Consider the following 24,794-nt stretch of genomic DNA (forward strand, 5'->3'; position numbering starts at 1 on the left):
GTTACCAACCCTTATATTTGCCAAATATAATTTTCCCAGCATTATGTTTTGAACTTTTTTTAAATTTAAGGGGCAAAATAGAAAACATATTGTATTATACTCGTTTTATAAGCAATTTTGTCGCACTTGTTTGCTTTATAGCACGCGTGCGACAAAATGGTGTCTTATAAAACTCGTATAATAAATAACTAGTATTAACATTGTGTTGTCTCGAAATCAAAAAATTACAGAAAAGAATCAGATTAAAAAAACGAGTACACACATTCTTCAGAAAATAATTAAGACATTGCGACTCATATTGATTATCAAATATTCTTGACTGATATCGCATTTAATGCTGATAAACGGATGTCTTAAAAAGTCTATTCTTCGCATAAAGAAATAATACAAATATTAATAGTACCATAGGTAATATTGGGAGCATGGAATCTCGAAAAGCAATTTATTTGTCATTTAAAAAACCCGTTGTAGTCTAAGCTTTATTGTCATAAATGTCATAATAATTAATTTTGCCTGAACTTCAAAATAAACTATTACAATTATTTTACATTTTAGTTATTGATTTCCAAAGTTTAATCGAAGACTGTTTAGTTTTCGGAAAATCACATCAAAGCACTTGAAACTTTTCAGGATTAATGAATGCAATTTGTCAAAATGATATGTGACAATAGTAGATAATAAAACGAGGTTAGTAATATGTCTAGAACCTAAAGCCCATTTCACATGTTATATCAGTCAAATTTGAAGTGTGCCGGAAATTCCGTGCTCCCAATAGTACTATTGGGGACAAATTACTTTTGTCGTCAAAGTCATTTGAGACATAAAGTTGTAAATCAAGCAATAGGATGATAGGATGGTTAACTTTATTTTTTTACTACTGTCAGTACTGTCAAGAGTAAGTGTTCTGTGCTGTCAACCATTGTCACTGACTGTCACTGTCAAAATGTTAAATACTGACAAATGGACCACTGAATGAGAAATTCCAAGGAGGAAATATTGAAAAGGTTTCCACAAGGCAATTTGGCTCATGGATAATCCCTTAGAAGCGGGGGAGACGATTCTAAATTTTTGAACGGTGGAAGATGTCATATTTTTGACAAGAGAAAAGTCGATAATTTGAAATTGAAGTGACAGAAAAATGATGACGAAAATATTTTGTCCCCAATAGTACTAAATTTATTGATCGTTTTTATATTTAACAAGGGCGTATTTTAAAATTATTGTAAAATTGTTTAATGCAGTTGTTGAAAATTGTCTTCACAACAATACCTCGAATCTGTTTGGATGTTGTTTATTTATTTCTTTTTTAAAAATTGCAAATTACAGTTTGTTATATCATTTTTGACTTTGAATACATTTTCTTTTATTCCAATAAAAAAGACGAGAAACTGGATGTCCAACCACATATGTTTTTATTTACTTAATTATACTGCGATCACGTCAATATATCGTCCATTCAATAGAAGCCTGATTTATTGTCCCATTTAATTGCATTTTAATGACATGCAATGCTGTTCTGAACCAGACATTTGCGATAAATTATCTCTGATTGATATTTAACAAATGACGGTGAAGAAAAACACTGGGGCAATAAACTGTTTTAAATTGTCTCTTCTATTAAAGCGAATTGTAATTCGATTTGGGAACATTGATACAATATTAGTGAAAATTAGTTCCGATCAACACAAATTGATGATAAATGTTTTGCGCTATGTGCGGATTTGGTTGGTGGAAAAATTACAAATTCATATAAATTTGTTTTGTTTATCGAACATTTTGCTGGTCATTGTGTGATAAGACTTCACTGACGTTATAGATTCATCGAACGGTTTCACAATAGAGTTTTGTTGTGATTATGATTATTGATTATGCCATGAAAACAGACAAGTAACAGTTACTTTGTACAAGTCGAAAATATTTAAGTGAGGATCTCTTTTTTGAAAAAATTTTTTTTTAATTCCATGTGAAGTAACATCTCGAAAATAGTATATTAAAACATGAGTTTTGTAAAACTTATATTAAGACACGAGTCAAATTTGCAGCATGACTGCTGCAAGCAGGAGTGCCTGCAAATGACGAGTGCTCTTAAGTTTTATAAAACGAATTTTTTATGCTATTTTTACTAATTTTGATATTAAATACATGTTTTTTTACAAATAAAATCAATTTTGGTGGCTCCAAATCGCTTAAAATATTTAAAATTAGCTTGACATTTCGTTTTAACCTGTTAAAACGAAATGTCAAGCTAATTTTAAATATTTTAAGCCATTTGCCACAGCCTGCTGTGATATTTATCAAAATCCGTTCACACAGGAGAAAATTCTCAAATTCTGACAGTGTCGAACAAAATAAACTATGTATTTCTTATTTCACAACATTTTTCAATTTTGATCAATTTTCTCATAGTTCGTTTTCTTCTATTATTTGTTTAAAAAAACTACAAACGTTTCATAAGGCAATATTTTCGAGTCCGTGTAAGATTTATTTTGTCTTCTACAGGCTGTAGAAATAAAAAGAGATAAGGAAATGGTAAAAAAATACATTAAATCTTTATTTTCAAAAATGTTGGTCGTTTTCTGAGATCAAATTTAGCAATATATTGGATTTATTCATTGAAAGCATAGGTGTTTTACATCGATGGAAATGAGGAAAAATCATCAAGGAAACTTATTATCTTAATGTCAAAAGCAAGATATTATCTTGTAAATATACAGAAGTGTTAAAACTCCTAAAGAAATAAAAGAAATTAGATCAAATTTTCACAATTTTATCCATTCTGATCTCATCAGTAAACTTCAATTCCAAATTCCAAAAACTGCTCACCAGCGAAACGCTAGGAGAGAATAATAATAAAAATGTATTGATTGATCTGAGCTTTTTTGCTTATCTCTGTTTCTATAGTTAAACCAACAACTTTTTGTCATGTTTCGCTTTTTACAAAAATGTCATACATAATAAAGTTGATTTTTTTTTGTTAGCAAAAAAATCTACAACCTTTTTCCAGATTATTTCCTAGACATCTCGCTCAATGAGATAGAAAACCACAATAACCAGGTTTTAGTTTTAAATTTTATTGAAATCGCATGTTGCCAACGACAACGGAAATGTTGGTCACGTTATTGTCGTTTAATTTATTTACCTCAGTTAGTTACATAATAATCACATCTCACCTATTGAAGATTTTAATAGCTACTCGTATAATTGCTACTCTGTTGATAAAACTTTAAAGTATCGATTTTTTTTTTAGTTTAGTTTATAACAGAATGTATTTTGTAGGAATCAGTGGTGATATAACTTGATAATATAAATTGATTTATTACATATGTATATGATGGAAAAGGTTTGAAAGCCGAAAATTATACGGATCTAAACAACAAAACTGTGGCAATAAAAATCTGAAAAATATTTATTACCTTTTGGCAACTACTTTGAATTCTTCTAATATGCTTGATTTTATTCTACCAGGTAGTATAGTCCATTATGAATCCAACGAGAGTTTGGAGTAGACATAAAAGTTATCAAGTAAAGTTCGACTACCTACATAAATTTGTTTGAAGTTCTAATTTTCTTTTATCATATTTAATATTAAGTACTTTGTGTTTGCTAAAAAAGTAACATGTACAGTACACATTTCATTGTTTATCACAAAAATAGATTTTATCAGATAAGGGACATATTGCACAGACGTGTTTACAAAGAGTCATGTATGAATTCTTATAAGTGAAATTAAATTTGTGTGTGTGTAAACTGCTGCTAATATTGGCCACTGCAATTTGTTATCCTTGTTAAATATTTATACTTTGTTAACATATTAAAGATACATCGAAACTACACCTGACAACGTAGTCGAATTTTGATCAAGGGGAAAATAAAAAGTTCAGGTTAAATTTTTCCAAAGCACATACCTCAACTTGAGAAAATTAGATCGTCTACAATTATTATTACTGTTGAATTGTAGGAAAAGAAATGTGTTGATTTGAAACGTTTAACAACCTCTAACAAATATGAAAAAATGCAAACAAAATGGTTATGCTGTGTCTGAATTTGATCTGTTTCTAATTTAGTTCATCTTACTCTTTTAAGGGTAGGTGGTGGGTTGTGGTCATCCTTCGGTAACAGGATAGTTTGCTTCTATACTGTTACTATGTAGGATAATAGAGATATTTATTATGTAATCAACATTAGACAACAGTTGCTGAATCTCTGATATGTGAACAAGCTATACCTTTTTTTTATTATGACGACATCGATAAATTCACGTTACCTACGTTTTTTTACAAAACAGTGCCAGATAATTCTAACTGTTATATTCCTACATTTAAATCCTGGAACAACCAAACAACTTATTATAGCATCAAATTCGAACTTGTCTTTCATGGAAAAAAATTCATTTTGTTGTTACGGTAAATAATAATTGTAAGAAAAAATATCATGAATATGTATTAACATGTTGCAACAAAGAACTTATAACGCCCTAGAGTATGTTATTTAAAGATAATGCCCTAGGGGATTATTTCTATTGTAATGTATCAGAAAATTGGGTAATTATCATTTGATAACAATAAAGTCGTACATTAAATTAATTTATGATAGATTTAAATTCTTCATTTGTTATTAAAAGTTATATTTATTTTATTGGTGCTTTTTTAAAATACAAATATCTTTCGATAAAAAATTTAAAATGTTTGACAGTTTTCGAAACCCATTGTGCAAATGTTTTTAAGTTTGAGAAATTAAAAAATGTGCCAGGTCATTTTTTCCGGATAAAAGTGAACTTCTCCTCTAAACAAACAATTGTCAACTTACGTAAGTGCCAAATTTAAATTTTACATTAAATTAAAATATTGACACAAAAAACATTGACCGTCATAAAAAAAAAATCCACTAAAATATAAATGTTGACATTATACAGTGTTTGGGAAAATTTGTTTGTCGATCAAGAAAAGGTTTTACAAACTTGCAGAGTATTAACTTAATTTATCAAAACAAATCTGTGTCTTGAAATAATGTTAGCAAATTAAAAACATGTCAAATTACAATGTTTTTCATTAATGAGTGGGTTCACCAGAGTTTCTTATGCATTCGTTTACTCTGCGAGAGATGCTTGAAAGGAGACCATCAACGATGTCTCGAGGAATATCATCCTAGGTTTGTTGCATCTGAAGCCGAAAATCATGTAGGTTGTTAGAGGAATTAATTATTATTATTTTCTGTACTCTATTGTAACTCCTCCAGTGTGAGGAAGACGTGCATTATCTTGCTGAAATAGTGGCTGATTCTGATGCCAACAACCTTTTCCAAACTCGGACGTTTTGGTAATTTTCACTTAAAAACACAAGAAGTATGCAAACCTCTAATAGGTAACTGCACACAATTAAAGAAATAACATTCTGCAAATAGAAACAGAAGAGGAAAGTTAATAGTAATGATAACATTTTCAAAATAAAAATCTTCAATGGGAACTAAGTAGTTAGGTAAAGCGAGAATACATAAATATTGTTATAATGATAATAATAATTGTGTACAATTGTGAGGATTCGTTTTGGTACACTTCTGCAACGATAGCTGGTTCAGAAAATTTCCTTATGATAACAGTTTCTTAAATCCATTTTTCAGAAGCGACAACCCAAACTAAGAGTTTTGTTTTTATTTTATTTTTTTAGATACATAAATCCAATGTTTTGCGTCACATTTTCTTTATCCTCGAATAAGAACCATCACTTCCAACAACGGGATAAGAATCAGCGAAATATTTTTGTCATCCATAACAACCAATCGTTTTCTTTTCAAAACTCATTTGCACAATCTGTCAAAATTCTTCGAAACATGAGAACAGAATGTTCTGGTGTAACGTAATGGTCATCAATTTATTAATCATTCATATCATCATATCATAACAATAACATTAACTGATTTTTACCGCTGGATTTACTTTGGTTGATCGGTTACAGCATACGTCACCACTATGTTACTACATGACATGACTCGTACGACAGATTCCAAAATATCAATTAAATTTTGACCAAAAAAATCCAGCATCCTTATTTGTCCATTTAAGTACATTGAAACAGCAGATCAATCCAACTGCAATCCATACAGTGCTGAAACGAGCGTCACTTTAGTTGTGGGTTTTATAAATAGATAACGTAAAATATCGCCAACCAATGTGATTCACTGCGGATTCCACGTGGTTTTGAGCGTTGTTTGACTAACCAGTTGATACGTTACAGTTCCTCATTTCAGTGTGAGCACGGTTGATCAGTATAACACAATTGTAAAATGACAGCTCCAATAGTGACAATACAGGACGGTCAAGTTAAAGGCAAAACTGCTGAAAATTATTTGGGTGGTGCTTATTACAGTTTTTTGGGCATACCTTACGGAAAGCCTCCAGTTGGGGAATTAAGATTTAAGGTAAGATTTGTTTTTGTAAAATTTTGTAAAAAAATGTTCAATATTAATTAAAGCCGAAACGCATTAAAAATAATTCAAGTTAAATGACACGTAAGAAGCTGGCCATGAAATGTGGTCACCAAATACTCTTAAATAATTGTTTATTTCACGCATGCAGACATTTATGTCAGAAAAGTGGACATAATATAATTGACAATAAATACACACTGCGATAAAATTATAGGAGTACATAATTGTAATTTATCTAGAACTACAACTCATTGTAGATTCATTAAATATTGTCATCAATTTTTTTTATTGTAGAATAAAAAAAAGGGCTATTTGATTTTATGTACATATTTATGAAATAGTTTACATGGCCTTGCAAGTTAGTCAGTTTGATAAATTCAGGCCCACTGAACCATTAATCCCACTCCACTATTATTATGGTTATGATAACAATGTCATATGTAATGTAGAAAATGCGTAGAAATTTTAACCTTAGGAGAAATGCACAAGGATGCACAAATATTATGTGGATTTTTAGTAAGATCTATTTTCCTGCACAAATAAACAATTGCTGTAAAGCGATAGTTAATTGAGCGAATTAAATTGAAAATGACAAATTCGACTGTTGTAGGAGATAAATATTTCAAGATCACGCTGTATATTGTGACAGCAATTCTGTCAAGGCAATATCAAGGTCCATTTTTTTAGCAACAGATTATTTATTTTATTATTACCGGTTTTTGCCAATATGTACTGCTAATAAGAAAAATATTGATTTAAATATTTCCAAATATTTTTGACTAGGTTTACTACAAAGCAAATAGTTATTTATGTTACAAGTGTTGAAAACGATCCATTGCTTTACGAACGGTAACATGGCGCGAAACGCAGTCGAACGCTATATGTGAGTGAGTAAAGCAATGGAGTTTTCACAAGAGTACCATACAACATTTTTTGTGCTGCCTTTTGCAATAAAACATATTTTTGAATCATTAACATTATAAATATTACTTAAACAAAATTATGTTGGTAGTCAATTTAACACTAAATATGTCAAATGTCAATCTGCCAGTGCTCGAATTTCAAATTCAAACGCAACTTTATAGGTTGCAAGGTCACCAACCGAAATTTTTATAAATAAACCCCCCAAACCTAAAATTAACACATTTTAGCATTTTTTAAATATTTACGAAGCACCTTTTGATTTATAACATTAGAGACATAATTGTCTTTCAGTAATACTTGATTTGCCACAATTAGTTTATTTTTTCTTGATTTAGATTTCTTGTTTGTCCATTGCAGCACTAGAGTTTTCTCATTTCCATTGCCGCACGCTCATCGTCCACTTAAAATGCCAATTGCAATTACGGCAGCACAAAAAACACTTTATTTCATTATCGCAGCAGAATTAATTTTGAATTTACGAAGTTCACGATCACATGAGTGACATAATGAATTCATTATTTAAACAATTTTATTTACATAAATAATGAAAAAGAAGTTACTAATATCTACTCTTAAATCATACAAAAAACACAAGTTATACCTGCAAACAACACAAAAAACTTGTTAATAATAAAATATTAATTACACACTTATGTCAGAAGCTTCAATATTTTCTTTTTCTCCCTCTTCTAGAAGCTATTCTTTTTTTTTCCCATTAAGTTTCAATATACCCCTCAACAACTCTGTTCATTACGATTTACAGGTAGGCATTTGATTCTGAAAGTAATGTGCATTTCCAGAAACAATGTCCTGCATAATCTTTGGAAGTTTGTAATTACAAAATTCTCTGTTATCTCCCCAAATGTTCCAAGAGGCTGTTTAATACACTTACTCTATCTATATGGGACAAAAATTGATATTATTACAGTGCTAGTGTGATTGATTACACTCGTATTATAGTAATGTCTTTTATCCCACTAGTGACATTACTTAATATAGGTTTATTAACGACAAACAATACCATTTAACAGTGGAGAACAAATAAGAAAAAACCAAATACATAAATAATTGTTACCCATTACATTGAAATAAAAGGATTTACTTTGTGCTTAATGAGTGATGACAGAAAAACATTGTAATTTGCATTGTTGGTAATATGTTTTAACATTAAACTTGTCATTAAGGTCACCAAGACAACTATTTGACGTATTAAAAATATTATTACTTATTGACAAATTGAGGTAAAAAAAAAACGTCAACACCACGTTTTGAGGTCACTACGAATTTCGTCTAAAGTTCTCTTGGGAGACGGATGTTGGATATCTCAATGCCAAGGGTAACAATAAGTTCATCAGTTACGTTATAGAGATAACATTTTATCTCATTGTTATCCAACAAAAAGATTTATTCATTATGTGACAAACATTTGAATATTATGTTGTACATCTTATTAATGTTTTACTAGGAGAAACGTGCAACAATACATTTTTAAAACAAATACCGAGTTCAACGATACACCCCATTTAACCTTCTGAAATTATTCATTAATTATAATAAACTCTAGGCTCCGAAAAATTAAAACCTTGACATTAAATGTAGTTTACCGTGTAGCGATAGCTCGTATTGTTTACTAATTTAGCCGACGATTAGAAGTTTAAAGGTAATTAACGATGTATAGGTATTTAGCACACAGTGAAACATCGACTTTTTACCACAGCTAACAATAGGTCTATGCATATAAAATGTTGTTAAACTTGTACGAGTATATGAATGAAAGTTTGTGTTACTCATTTTTTTGTGTTTCCAAGCTACGAGTATTAATTAAATTGTAGTGTAGGTACGTATTGTACCATTAAATTCTGAACATTTTATCTTGTAAGAAATATTTCTTAACAGCGTTTTTCGATAAATCGAGATGTACAAAAAATGTCAGCACCTCTCTGGTTGATTTTAAGTCTGCTAAATTTAATTTTCTTTGCCAAACATTCTTTCAGTTGACCTCTCATCCAGAATGCTTTCACTGTTCTTAACTTATCCGGTCAAGGTATTGTACAGCACATGGTCAGCTAGATTCAAAAACCACTTGGAATTGTCGTGTTCCATCTCCAACGGTTTTCTAGGCTAGAAAAGAATTTGTTACGTAATAATTATTATGCGGTTCAGCGACAGCACCGCAGATAGAAGCGACCTACCACATGTGGGCTTTCACAATACATTTTACAATGTTCTGCGTGTTAGTCAGGTCAAAAGACTCAAGCAGAAATTTGTTTGATAGTCTTCGCCACTCCTTTGATTTTTGGTTAAAATATCTCGTTCTTTTGTATCGTAAGGAAGATGAATTTTTAGTCGTGACAAAGTCTGGATCGTTGAACGTAGAAATATTTAAAAATTGGTTGTATTGGACAAAAAAAAACTATTTCAAATTGGCGCATGATAAACAATATCTAACATGACAGCCTTGAGGAGGTAAAGCTTTTTTTGCGTTTTAAAGGACAACTGCGAAAGATTGCGAATTGGTAAATACTATTAGTTAGTTAGTTGTTTCTTGTTATTATCTTCCAATACATTTACAATTCTGGAGCCAAATACATTCTTTTTTGACACTGTCAATTTATTTGTTTATTTCTTTTTCTTACCAAGATTTAACGCGATGGATTAGTAAAATATGTTCATAAGTATTAGCTTTTTAAATTTGTAATGGTTTACAGTTTACGTTAATTTTTAACACGGATTTAATCAAAAAATATTTTCCCTCGCTAATTTCGTTAATAAGCACGCACCTCTGACGTTTTCCGGTTCGTATTAAGATCAAAATAATCATTGCTAAGTAATGTACACTAACAATTTCTTCTTGAATTTCTAGTAAAACAGTTATTAATACATCAAAGTTATGTACTATCAAAACACGGATGCAAAGATGTTGATACATTTTGTAATTTTGTAAAAAGTGTGAACAAGATTGAGGCCCGGTTTATTCAGCTTCAAGTAACTTTATTTGAACGGTAATTACTAATTACCATGGATCCACCAATAGCTGATTCTAAATCATAGCAACTACTGGCCAGATAAATTTACTTGAAGGTAAATAAACCGGGCCTGAGTGTCGTAAAATTCACATCCTCAAATTAAGTCAGAGAGATTGAAATTTAATTTTGCGATCTATTTTGTGTTTTTTATAATTCAGTTGGCAAAAAGCAAAATATGCAAGCACAAAGAATCACAATTGTACGTTGTGAGTACATTTTATAAATTCAAATTATTCGAAAGAACATTTTGATTAAGATAAATTAAGAAACTAAAATTGTACAAGGTGATCAACAAGAAAACAAATCAAGAGTGTTACCTAATTTTTTTGTTTTATTGAAACGTCTTTCTTAGCTTGATCGTACACATATGTATACTTGCTATTATACACAGACATTTTACCTTAACCTTTCTTTTACTTTACTTTTACTTTTACCTTTCGAATCGAATCTGTTAAAAATTAATTAATTAAGTTTTAATAATTAATGCTTTAACTTGAATGGTATAACCCATTTTACCACTTATTCTGGGATAATTGTTGCTTACAATTACAGGAAACGTCCGCAAACTTTACCGAAATTGAAAACTTTTTCAAGGTCAACGACAACACCAGTGGTGTCGCGTTTGGCAATGTAGCTTGTAAATTACCCATTCTTATGAATGTAAAATGTTGTTTTTGTTTATTTTTTTCATTATTATCAGATAATAAAAATAAAATGTACAATTATAATTCCAAGGTCTAAAATTTATGAGCTATAAATTATTATAAAGTAGCGTTTGAGCCCAAATTGTCTACGCCCATGCGCTTATTTGTTTAGAATTTGACATGACCGATAATTTGTGACACCTGCTCTGATTTGTTTTCTTTGTGATCACTTTGTATTTAAGTAACGATTATTTCAAAACAATATATTTAGTAATAACATGATGTGGTGCAGTTAATTCTTTTAGAAAAGTATAATTTAATATTTTAGGCTCCTATTCCTGTGGACCCCTGGGATGGAATTCTAGATGCAACCAAAGAAGGACCAGAATGTCCATCAAAACATATGTTTTTTACATACAACATTGGAAAAGAAGATAATTGCTTGAATTTAAATGTTTACACTCGAGGAGTAAGAAATATTTTTTAACCAACAATAATAAATGACAAATTTTAATTTTAAGTTACCCGGAGATGGCACTTCCCTCAAACCTGTTATGTTTTGGATTCACGGTGGAGCCTTTTTGTATGGTTCAAACAAAAGCGAATTATTTGGCCCAGATTATTTAATGACCGAAGATATTGTGCTGGTCTGCATAAACTATCGCTTGGGAGCCTTTGGTAAGATTTTTATAATTAAAGTTAATTGAAGTCAATTACTGATGTACAATCATTGACATTGTCACTGAATACTCCCATACAGCAATTTATTAGAGTGCGTTTTGAAGCTGATGTTTCACGAGGATGTTACGAAGCTTTGAAACAACTAATTAAGCTTCATGCATTAAATCAGACCCAAACTTTCAGGTTTTTTGAGTTTAGAAGATCCGTCTCTGGAAGTTCCCGGCAATGCTGGAATGAAAGATATGATATTGGCCTTGAAGTGGGTCCAAAAAAACATCAAACATTTTAATGGTGATCCAAATAACGTGACAATTTTCGGCGAAAGTGCTGGATCTGCTTCAGTTCACTATTTATATTTGTCACCGTTGTCTAAGGGACTGTTTCACAAAGCAATCGCTCAGAGTGGATGTTCTTTAAATTGTTGGGCCAAAGGCTGTCACAATGGAACCATTCTTGCCAGTAATTTAGGATACAAAGAGACTGACGAAAAGAAGATTTTAGAACATTTAAGAACACTACCGACTAACAAAATAGTTAAAGCACAACATAAGTGTCCAGATGTAAGTAACAATAAAACAACATTAGTGGTGATTGGTATCATTTAATTATTTTCAGACGTTTATTGCAAATTTAGTAAGACCATTTGGACCTGTCGTGGAGAAGCCTTCAAACGAACCAGCTTTTCTTAGCGAAGAGCCAATCGAGATCATTAAAGCCGGCAAATTTAATCAGGTACCTTTAATCATGGGTTACACGTCAAAAGAGGGAATGTTTTTTGAAGCCGCCAGGAAGCTACTACCGGGGGCCAAGATAACAAGCGACTTTGAAACCGAGATTCCTTTGGACTTATGTATAGAAAAAGGATCAGAGAAATCTAAAGAAACCGCCGACAAACTACAAAAGTTTTATTTTGGAGAGGACAAACCCTCTGAGAAAAATCTAGATAATCTGTATTTGGTAGGTCATCATGTTAAGAATAGAAACAATACTATAGCAAGTTGATTTTAGCTTAAAACGGATACGCAGTTTCTCCACGGAATACACAGAAGTGTCTATTATCAGAAGCTGCACAGTAGCGCACCAATATATTTTTACAGAATGTCCCTAGACACTTCGATAAATTACTACAAGAATATCTGCACAGCAAAGTCCATACATCTGCTGTTTTTGTGTTACTTTCTTTCTTATAAATCTGGTGAAACCGCGAAAAACTTCTTTTTAAACGTATCGAAATCCATACCAAGCTGTACGCCTACTGGGGTGTGCCATGCAGATGACATAGGGTACCTGTTTAAATCCTTTCTGAGTCAGAAACTTGAACTTGGGAGTATAGAAGAAATTTCAGTTAGGAAATTTCTCAAACTGTGGACTAACTTTGCAAGAACTGGAAACCCTACTCCTGACGAAAACGATCAGTTGTTGAACGGAGTTCAGTGGAAACCAGTAACTAAAGAAGAACATCTTTTCTTAGATATTGGAAAAGAATTAAAAACGGGGACTAACCCAGACTTTGAGAGAATGCAGTTTTGGGACGGCATTTATAGTTGACCATTTCAGTTTATTTTATTACTGGATTAGATATTAGGACACATTATTTTATTTTTGCACTGAATAAAATCTATTTTTTATAAGTGGTGTGTTTTTGTCGTGTACCTCTTGCTTTAAATTTCACACAATCCAAAATCTTCGAAATTGTTACCAAAAGATATTTGGGGTTGTAAAACAATTACCTTACATCACCAATATTTATAGATCTAAAAAAAAAACTGTTATGAAAAAAGTAAGTAGGACCTATTTTTTTTTATATGACCTATACAATATGTGAATGGCATCTGCAACCCCAACAAAAAAATCGTTTCTTTAAAGTTTCATGGGAATGTATCTGGAGAACTCTGTCCATACTACGTTAACATACCTACATAAGTTTGGAAAAGTAATAGGAAAATTTTAACATTTGTTAAATGGAAGATTAATATTGAAGCATGTGAGATTAAGATCAAAATTGTTTCGTCCAGAGTGTCATGTTCATAAACAATTTTAGAAATAGAATAAGCAATTAGAAGTCTTCAATGGTAATCCAACGGATACGGCGGCATGGTGAATCAAATTGTAACAAATCCAGATAAATAATTAAATGTAAAAATATTTGGAAATGTCTTGAAAGCGTAAAGGTATGTACAGACGGATTAAATTTGAATTTACTAAGAACGCTTCCTGCAGATGAGGGATTGAATATTCGTTCAGAGTTTTTACCTGATTTGACAAGAATTATGAATGAGACAAAAATGACCCTTATGGTAAAATATTTTTAAAGTAAAATTACAATGAAACGGTCGGTACGACCATCTTCATCTGGTGTCCCTGCGGTGAAGAATTGAATATTAGTCGGGCCTTTAGAGTCAGTTCAAAGTTCTATATCGCATGCTTTTGGCGCAAGAAAAAATCACACCGGGGAGACACCCATTTGGACTGCGTTTAAAATGTCCATATCCAAATGACACTACTGGTACGAAAGTACTAAAGTACTGTTATCAACTTAAAATATGTTGGAAACTTTTGGTTATAAAATGTATTGAACGTCTAAATCACGTCACCACTATCATTCAAAATCTTTTTATTTTGAAACCGTGAGATTGTTTTAAAAAATTTAGTTCAGATGTCAAAAACCTTACTATTGTCCCCTTAAAAATATTTCAGAAACCTGTTTAAAAACAGCAGATTATGCACTAAGGGAGTGAAGTGCATGATTTTTACCCGAGGTACAGTTTGTAGCCCGAGGGCGTAGCCCGACGGTTCTACAAAGCACATTTTTATGTTAGCTTTCTTTATTGCTTTTATTCCACTATTTTACTCGAATAACCGTTTTGTACTTCATTATGAACGAATGTGTAAACACATAGACGTACCTATATGGGTTTCATGGTTCAAACATAATTTTTGGAAAAAATTATAAATAAAGGTGTTGCTTATTTTGTCGAGTTCTATTAGTGGTTAATACATAGTAGATTTATAATAGCTTTTACAAACACAGTTTGACTATACATAGATCTATGTTACTTAGTGTTTGCTAAAATTAACATAATCCACTACACATTTCATTGTTTACAACAGAATTAATCAGATAAGAGACATATTGTCAGGACGTATTCGCAAAGCTGTATTCGAGTATTAAACGTAATTATACAAAAGTGTAAAATGTACTTCCTTTGGTTGAGATTTGACAGCAAGAGATAGCGTTTACGTTTACGTGACATAACGGTAGTAACTGTTTCCAAAAATCGATGAAATTTTGACAAAAAAAAAATGTAAAAAAAGTTCATTATCCACTCAAATACTTGGAAACTGCAGATCAATTTAACTGCAATTCATACAGTACTGAAATGAGCGTTACTGTACTGTGTTTTAAATATAGATAGCGTAAACGCATCGACCAATGTGATCTAGTGCTGATTCTACATGGTTTTCAGCGCGCTTTTGACTAACCAGTTGCGCATTATACGTCACAGTTCCTCATTTCAGTATGAGCACGGTCGATCAATACGCCACAACTTAAAAATGACAGCTCCAACAGTGACAATAGAGGAGGGTCAAGTAAAAGGAAAAACAGCGGAAAATTATTTAGGTGGTATTTACTACAGTTTTTTGGGCATACCTTATGCAAAAGCTCCAGTTGGGGAATTAAGATTTAAGGTGAGTTTTGATTGTTGTAAAATTTTAAGTTGGTAAAAAATCCACTAATATTGATTAAACTTGAAACAAATTAGAAATTACTAAAACTTAAATAAGACTTAGAGTAATAAGATGACTATGAAATGTAGCTGTCAAATTAAATACACACTGTTTACTCATAATAATTACTACAATTATTTATACCCGGTGCCCCAAAATTCCCCGAACAGTTTAGCAGTACGTTGTTAAATAGTCCTAGTCATTAAAATATCAGATAAAAATGTTTTTAAAAAATCGTTTTTGTAGAAGATATGGACCTATTTGTTACACTAAATGTGGCAACATTTAAAAGCATTCTACATATGTATCCCTATAATCTATTTTTGTTTTTGTTGAATTTATGGAAATGAGAAAGAAAAATCAAAGCCACGTTGCCATACTTTGTTTAAGGTAAAACCGACATAAAATCACTTCTTAAAGTAGTAAAGTAAATAACTCCAAACCTGATCACAATCATCAGAACTATTATAGCATTGGCTAGTAAAAAACAAATAGTCAAAATCTTTTTTAATATTTAAAATAAACGAGATCAAAGCTGCTGCGTCTTTTGAGCCCCCATATCTTCAAATCTAAAAGATATAGAATTGTTTTATTATTTGTCTCTTAATTTCCTAACAAACAGGTGGTCCCGATATAACCTGCCAAAAAAATTCTGGGTCATTAGAAGGATCTAACAAGTCCAAAAAACCCCCCTTCGTTAGGTCAAAAATAATGGGGATAAATTAACCCCTATCCACACCCATTCGACGCTGCTGACCACAAAAATACGTACCTACTCAGGAATTAATTGTTGGTGTTTGTAAGGATGACAGTATCTAAGCAACACAGGTACCTGTATCGTTTATGACAAATCTCAAATCTGACAAACTAAATCAAATTAATGACATTTATTGAAAACGCTGTACACTGCGTGCGTTAATTCACCAGCTTATTTAGGTACAAAAGCTGACTTTGTAGACTGAGATGAATGAGTAATAAAATAATAAAGTGGTGTTCCTCAATGTGTAAATAAATGTATAGGTAGTGTGTGCAAAATTGTGGAAGAACTGTGTAATAAGAGTATCGTCTTAATTGTGGTTAAATAGCCAAAATAATGTATTGAATAAATTTATTTACATTTTACATATTCGTACTTTCAACTCTAACTGAGCATATCTACTAACTAATGAAAGGTAAACTAGACTAGAAACATTATTTTATAATAAATGTTCTGTGTGCCTTCCGTTGGCATTTAAGCACATTTGAGTACGCTGGTACCAATTTTCATAAACAGAATTCAGCATTTCTGGGTTTTTACGAATCTGGTTCGCGGCGTCTGTTACGCGTTTCTGGAGTTGGCTTTTTGTATTTATTTCAACTTCGTATACCAAATCTTTCGTGTGGCCCCAAAAATTAAAATCCAGAGGGGTTAAATGGAGGATCGGGGACGCCATCGTCAGAACCAACCTCACATTAATGCAGATGTAGCTCCACAAAAGTACAACGAGACGGAAGGACTACTTCAGGAAAACGCTCGCCGTATGGTAGCCATGCCGGCCTTGAATTACCACGTCTTTCGCCATAGAGTAAATGCAAATCGGCGTATTCTTGTTTCGTGAATTTCATAACTTTTTGAAGGATTCGCAAATTTAAAATTAAACTTGACAAATGTCATAGGTGTTGCAGGTACCGTTGCTAAAGAAATCGCAGCCAAGTAACCAGAATTACCTTTTTAAAACCGATTAACTCATTAGCGTACAGCAAATTTTGAGCAAATTTTCAATTATTTTTATCTCGAAAACGAAAAGACTTTTATTAGAAACTTTTTTTGTGTATGAGTTCTACTCATCGTTACCTATTACTGGATTTCTTCTGGCAGGTTATATCGGGACCACCCTGTATAATATAATAATTGATATTCTCTCACTGAGTTGTTCCGCGAATTTTAGGGCACCCCGTATAAGTGGATAATAATAGAAACATTTTATGAATGGATTAAGAAAATTAGGAAAAGTGCGTAAACATAAACTTGTGGATTTTTGGTTGGATCTGTTTTTCTGCAGTTATCAAGGAACGACTGTTTTAGATTTTATTTTATGTACAGTTGATTTGTTGGGAGCATAAAAAGTGGGACATCAAATTTCTGTCAGTTTTGAAAAATTCGACGTAGTTCAAGCTTTATTGTCATTTGGTCTTTGATAATTGTCATAGAAATTTGACATTATTCTAGCTGACAGTTTAAAAATTTATTTTATACTCCTATTTTCCTTTTCCAAATGCCCTCTTCTTTTGATAAAGATAGATTTTGATTGGAACTTTGCATTAAATAAATATGCACTGCGTGCTTACTTACACTCATTCCCTACAATCTACAATATTTAATGACAACATCAATCAATTCAAAGTAAGGTTAGAAACAGATAAGGGACATTTCACATTAAAAATTAAGACAGTGATGTTGATGTCCCAGTTTTTTTGCCCGCAATAGTACCTTTAACTAAGCATTTCAATATCACACTGTATACTGTCTTTAAAACAGAAATTTTGTTAAAACGGTCACACCAAGACCTTTTGATGCACAACAGTTTTTTAAATTATTAGTGGTTTTGGTGAATATTTTTAACAACAAATTTTCACAATATTTTTGGCCTAAATAAATATCTTCCACTATTCTTACTCATGCTGATTTATTTTTGAAAACAGTATTCGCAGAATGGGTAAGGATTTTCGTTAGACCGCACGTGAGTGTTTTGGATGTTGAATACACCACACCGTGTTAAGCCTCGTGTAGGTACTCGTGTACTCGTAGAATGTAGTTAATTGCTGATTAACAGGAAATGTGTTACCTACACGTAAAGCAAATGTTCTTGTGCTCCAAGTAGGATTTTCTTCAATGGGCTGCAAAATTTCAGGTACAATGTGCAAAATACAGCTACTTGCTGCACATAATAAGTAATATCTTAATTTTTGGCTATTTAGGAAATACGAGGTTTTACTGTGTCGTTGACGATATTCCATATGGTACTTCTCCCAACGAGGATATCTTAGGAAATTATTTTCTTAGAATCGCTATTTGAATTCGTTCTTCAAAAACGAAACACAACTAGCGAGGATAAAATAAACTGTTTATAAAACGCAACCTTCGTAACGACAAGTTAGTGTGTTTAGTCTGATGCTCTAAAATTGAGAAAGTTTAATTTAAATTTTAAGAGTTTTTTCTAAACACTAAAAAGAAGTTAGTGGATTTTTTCTGTATCTCTAGTCTAGTCTAGTCTAAAGTATCATTTTCTCTCTTGGACAATAATTATCTGAATTTTATTTTCACCCTGTTTTTGTCTTTAAAAATCGATATTTCAGGAAGATCATTTTAAAGCATGTGTGTACCATGCCAAAGCATAACACAAGCTATTTGAAAAATGGCGATGAAATGATTAGGGAAAACGGAGAGGAAGGAAAAATAAAAATGATCTGAATATGCTTCTTTAAAAAAAAATAATTTGACTTCTTTTCGAATTGCTGATCTGGAAAGGAGCCCAACAAGCAAGCAGTTTTAAATTTAACATTTTGTGTTTACAGCGAATAATTTGGCTGTCCATACACTGTGAAAAGCAGAATGCATATTTTAACACTTAATTTCAGTTAGAGATTCCAAACAATTGAAATTTGGATTTTGATTTTAAATTATATTTGTTGTAATTTAGTAGGTGCTAACAATAAGAAGAATAAATAAATGTAGAGTATCAAAAACTGTAAACTGTGAGTACATTTGATAATCTCAAATACTTTAGTTAAACTACAATAGCCAATAGGAACAATTGTTTTATTTATTTTACATTTTTTGAATGCCGTTATGATGGATAAAATGGTATATACAGGGTTATTCTAAATTATTGTAGTGGAAGTAGGCGTTAAAACTAAATGTAAAATTCAAAAATTTATGGTTGGCGCTCCACATAAAAAAACATCAAAATTATGTGAATAAGTAAGTACACACCGTTCACACACGGGAGTTAAATTGGGTGCAAAACAATCCAATATTTTTAAAATTGATTGAAAAAGAACTCAATAAATATGGATTCAATCGTTAATTTAACAAAAATAAATAAAAATCTCATCACTGCACTTTTCACCTAAAAAATGACAGCGACAAAACTGACAGTTCACATGAAAGCGGCAAAGAATGTAATAACATAACCATCGCCCACTTCGACTACAATAATTTAGAATAACCCTGTACCTATCTAGTACATTTATTTTATTCGGGGATAAACGTTACTGCCGTACGAATTTATAAATATTAATTTGTGCAACGAATGCATAAAATAGTACTTTTCTTCACGATTTGGAAGCATGACCGCACTAATTGCAAGCAAGTGTGGCAATCCTGAGTAAAGAAAAGACACTTTATACATGAGCTCCATACAAGATTTCTTTCTACGACTGTCTGCAATTAGACCAACCAATAACCAATAACCTTCAAGATTTCGAAACATCTTCAGCTATTTTCAATAAATTTATTAATAATGACAAATTCGACTGTTTTAGATTTGATTTTATTTACCTAGTTCATTTGTTGTACCTTTTACCTACTTTTTCTCACACTTATTACTTTTTCAATATTACAAGAAATAGTTGTTTACGCATTAAAAATAGTGAAATACAGGGTGACTTTGAACGTTTGTATATTTTAACCCACAAAAGGGATGAAACTAGAAAAACGATATAAATCAAATCTAACCTCGAATGACAGAAAAACTTGACATTTTAGGTTGGTCAAATTTAAAATTTAAAATTTTACAGCGGTTCCCAAACTGATTCCTTTGATTGTCTTCTAAACCATTAACATTTGTATAAGGCAAGTTGGATTAGCTTGACTTCGTTTAACACGTACTACCTCTGGTTAAAATATCTGCACAAATTTCAAAATCAGACTGTATAGTATAGTATTCAGGGTGTTTTCGAAGTTGAAACGTTTTTTTAACATGTGATAGTATGCGTTGTTCTAAAGAGTTTTACCCAAAATCACCTTAGTAAAATGTGTACGGCAATGAAGATACAATAAGTTCATTTTTTTGAAATTTTTGAAACCGGTCCTGCTCAAATTTGCGCTGATTTGTTAGAAATTAGAATTAACAAAAAAAATCAAATGAGCATGGACGTTAATCAAAAATATTGTCAGCGTTGTCATCTAATTAGTCGGAATGGCTTTATCATTACGAAAATAATGAGCTCACAGATATGTTGCTAATGTATGGGCAATGTTATCATGTTATCAGAATGCAGCTGCGGCGTCCAGAGAGCACGCAGAGCGATTTCCAGAAAGACACCATCCTGGGCCACGTCAGTTATTAATCTAGTACAGCAGAGAAATAGACAGGACCGGACTCAAAATTTTAGAAAACAATAAAAATATACAATCAATTATTTCCGTTAATACAAAGATTTTGCTAAGAAGATTTAGGCTAAAATTCTTAAGAATAATGTATAGTACCTAGTGTTACAAGGAACGCCCCAACTTCGAAAACACCCTGTATAGTATAGTAGTTTTTTTTTAGTAGTAAAAAAATAAAATTAATTAAGGATTGTGTAATGCATTAATTGTTTTATCTTACAGGTTGAGTTTTTGAGCTACCTTAGACCATTGTTTTCGGTGATAGAAATCAAATATTATTCACAAGTGAGATAAAGTACTCACAAGTGAGTAAATTTGACAGCTGTCAGTTTTAATTAAAATTTGTAATTTTGTATTGAAAATACTATTTTGTTACAGAATATTATTTATTCAAAATTTTTACAAACTAGTTGAACACTTTAAACAATTACAAAATCTCTAATTCTTATTAATGGTAACATTAATAGTACAGTTCGTGTTGTTGAAGTAGATTTCTTTATCAGCATTGAAACCTGCTTCCTTGTTCTGTTCCACAATCGTGATTTCATGGTTTACTATACTTGTAGAACTGCTACTCTCATTTCCAAGAATTTTTTTCGCAATACCAATTTTATTTTGTAGAGAATCCTCCACATATTCCTCAACGACAGTGTCACTCTTCAAGCCACCGAAACGCTTCAGAGTTCTCACATCGGCACCACAGTCAGACAACAAAGTAGCAGCCGATCTGCGAAATGCGTGTCCGGTATACATTTTGGAGTTCTCTAACTTCAAAAATGTTGCTATCAATTCTGGCATCTTTCCGAAACTGTTAATGCCAACGGGTTGCACCGTACATTTTCCACTTCGATAACAAAGAAATAGTCTCATTGTACTCAATTTCTTTGGGCGCAAATTAATATATTTGCGATATAAATTAATAGGATTAATTCCAAATCCAGTAGACAACATTGTGAAAGACCTTTTCTTATGGGTCTTTGTGAAAGGAATATGGATCAGGAGGAGATCGCCTTTGTCTTCTACTAATTCATTGCATCTACAGCCACCAGCAATTGCGACAACAGCCACAAGCTAAACAAATTATGCCAAAATTTAATACCTCGTTGACATACGTCAAATGTATACATACTTTGATTAATAAAAACGTGTCATCGGGCGCGTTAAGTAGGAACTTGTCGATTTCATCCCTTGAGAAAATCAATGATTTTTTTGCTTCGTAACCAACATGTTGTTGTTTCAAAAAGACGGTTAATTTGTTGTACTTCCCTATGTCCACATTCTCATGCACATTCAGCGCAGCTTTCAGCATTGAATACTGCGCCCAAAGAGATGACGACTTGTATTTTCGTGACTATGTATTTATAAAATACCACATGTATTAATACATAAGGTAAATAGGTACTACATAACTTACCTTTTGAACAAAATATGCCAATAAAATATCTTCCGTGTTAGCTGCTAAACAATTATCTGCCTTCCACTTTACGAACAGATTATACTCTTTTTCGTATATATGTTTCGACTTTACCGGAAGCAAACTGGAAACGGCAACTTCCACGTCTAATTGGATATTTTCCGGTAAAACATCCATTTTTATAATAACGTTTTACAAATTGTGAAAAAAACAACGACATTATTTATTTCATAACTATGACAATCATTGGTAACTGCGAAAACTGATACATATACATACAAGCATACTATTATATTTTTATAGGTGAATATTTTAATTGAATGAAACTTCATTTTTTGGATAGTTGCACCTGTAAGATAAAACGTCGTATATCACACGTGATCGAAATGCCATTATGAAACTCGTGAGAAGTGTCCCACTCGGCGCAAGCGCACTCGTCGGTCAAAATTCTCACTCGCGTATAATGATGCATTTCTATCACTTATAATATAATATACTATTATATAGTTGTGATTTAATGTTTTAGGCTCCCGTTCCAGCAGACCCATGGGATGGAATTCTAGACGCAACTAAGGAAGGACCGGAATGTCCATCAAAACATTTATTATTTTTATATCAAATAGGATCCGAAGATAATTGTTTAAATTTAAATGTTCACACTCGAGAAGTGAGAAATCATTTTTAACAACAACAAACATAACAAATTTCAATTTAAGTTACCTCGAGATGGCACTTCGCTCAAACCTGTTATGTTTTGGATTCACGGTGGAGCCTTTTTGTATGGTTCAAACAAAAGCGAACTATTCGGCCCAGATTATTTAATGACGGAAGATATTGTGCTCGTCAGCATAAATTATCGCTTAGGAGCCTTTGGTAAATTTTTTATAATTAAAGTTAATTGAAATCAATTACTGATGTACAATCATCGACATTGTCACTGAATACTCCTATACCGCAATTTATTAGAGTGCGTTTTGAACCTGATGTTTCACGAGTATGTTACGAAGCTTTGAAACAACTAATTAAGCATCACGCATTAAATCAAACCCAAACTTTCAGGTTTTTTGAGTTTAGAAGATCCGTCTTTGGAAGTTCCCGGCAATGCTGGAATGAAAGATATGATATTGGCCTTGAAGTGGGTCAAAAAAAATATCAAACATTTTAATGGTGATCCAAACAACGTGACAATTTTCGGCGAAAGTGCTGGATCTGCTTCAGTTCACTATTTATATTTATCACCTTTGTCTAAGGGACTGTTTCACAAAGCAATCGCTCAGAGTGGAAGTTCTTTAAATTGTTGGGCCAAAGGCTGTCACAACGGAACCATTCTTGCCAGTAATTTAGGATACAAAGAGACTGACGAAAAGAAGATTTTAGAACATTTAAGAACACTACCGACTAACAAGATAGTTAAAGCACAGCATAAGTCTCCAGATGTAAGTGACAAAACAATATTAGTAGTAATTGGTGTTGTTTAATTATTTTCAGACGTTTGTTGCAAATTTAATACGACCGTTTGGACCTGTCGTGGAGAAGCCGTCAAACGAATCAGCCTTTCTTAGCGAGGAGCCAATTGACATCATTAAAGCTGGAAAATTTCATCAGGTGCCTTTAATCATGGGTTACACGTCCAGAGAGGGAATGTTTTTTGAAACCGTCAGAAAGCTGCAGCCGGGGGCCAAGATAACAAGCGACTTTGAAACCGAGATTCACCTTGAGTTACATTTAGAAACAGGATCAGAGAAATCTAAGGAAACCGCCGAAAAAATACAACATTTTTATTTTGGAGAGGACAAACCCTCTGAAAAAAATCTAGATAATCTATTTTTGGTAGGTTGTCATATTACTTACAAAAAATAGTACCCCATTAAATTGATTTTAGCTTAAAACGGACACCCAGTTTGTCCATGCAATACACAGAAGTGTTTATTATCAGAAACTCCACAGCAGTGAACCAATATATTTTTACAGAATGTCCCTCGACACTTCTTTAAATTACTACAAAGCTATTTGCACGGCAAAGTCTATGCGTCTCTTATGTTTCTGTTATTTTCTTTCGTACAAGACTGGTCAAACCGGAAAGAACTTCTTTTTAAAGTTATCCAAATCAATGCCAAACAACACTCGTACTGGAGTATGTCATGCAGATGACGTAGGATATCTGTTTAAGACATTTGTGAGTCCAAAACTTGAACCTGGCAGCATAGAAGAGACTTCAGTTAGGAAATTTGTCAAACTGTGGACTAATTTCGCAAAAACTGGAAACCCTACTCCTGAAGAGAATGATCAGTTGTTGAATGGAGTTCAGTGGAAACCTGTAACTAGAGAAGAACAACTTTTCTTGGACATAGGAAGAGAACTAAAAACGGGAAGTAACCCAGATTTCGACAGAATGCAGTTTTGGGACGGCATTTACAGTTAACTAATTAAGTTTATTTTATCACTGTATTAAATTTTAAGACAAGTCATTTTTTTGCACTGAATAAAATTTATTTTTATTAATTGTTCTTTCTTGGAGCACCTATGAAATATAAATATATTTCACGTAAAATAAAATAATGTTAGATTATTTTAAAAAATGT

General features: G+C 32.0%; 1 protein-coding gene across 1 annotated transcript; it reads left to right on the forward strand.

The window, feature by feature from the left end:
* Nucleotides 1-6,129: 6,129 nt before the first annotated feature.
* On the forward strand, nucleotides 6,130-24,714 carry LOC138122667 (uncharacterized). Its single transcript, XM_069036921.1, has 12 exons — nucleotides 6,130-6,414; nucleotides 11,346-11,486; nucleotides 11,539-11,695; nucleotides 11,882-12,258; nucleotides 12,314-12,655; nucleotides 12,707-13,245; nucleotides 15,151-15,388; nucleotides 22,739-22,879; nucleotides 22,929-23,085; nucleotides 23,272-23,648; nucleotides 23,701-24,042; nucleotides 24,095-24,714. Exons 1-12 carry the CDS (start codon nucleotides 6,280-6,282, stop codon nucleotides 24,632-24,634), a joined length of 3,486 nt encoding a protein of 1,161 aa, XP_068893022.1. The 5' UTR covers nucleotides 6,130-6,279; the 3' UTR covers nucleotides 24,635-24,714.
* Nucleotides 24,715-24,794: the final 80 nt, after the last annotated feature.

Source organism: Tenebrio molitor, chromosome 2 (assembly GCF_963966145.1).
Source record: "Tenebrio molitor chromosome 2, icTenMoli1.1, whole genome shotgun sequence".
NCBI classification, from domain to species: domain Eukaryota; kingdom Metazoa; phylum Arthropoda; class Insecta; order Coleoptera; family Tenebrionidae; genus Tenebrio; species Tenebrio molitor.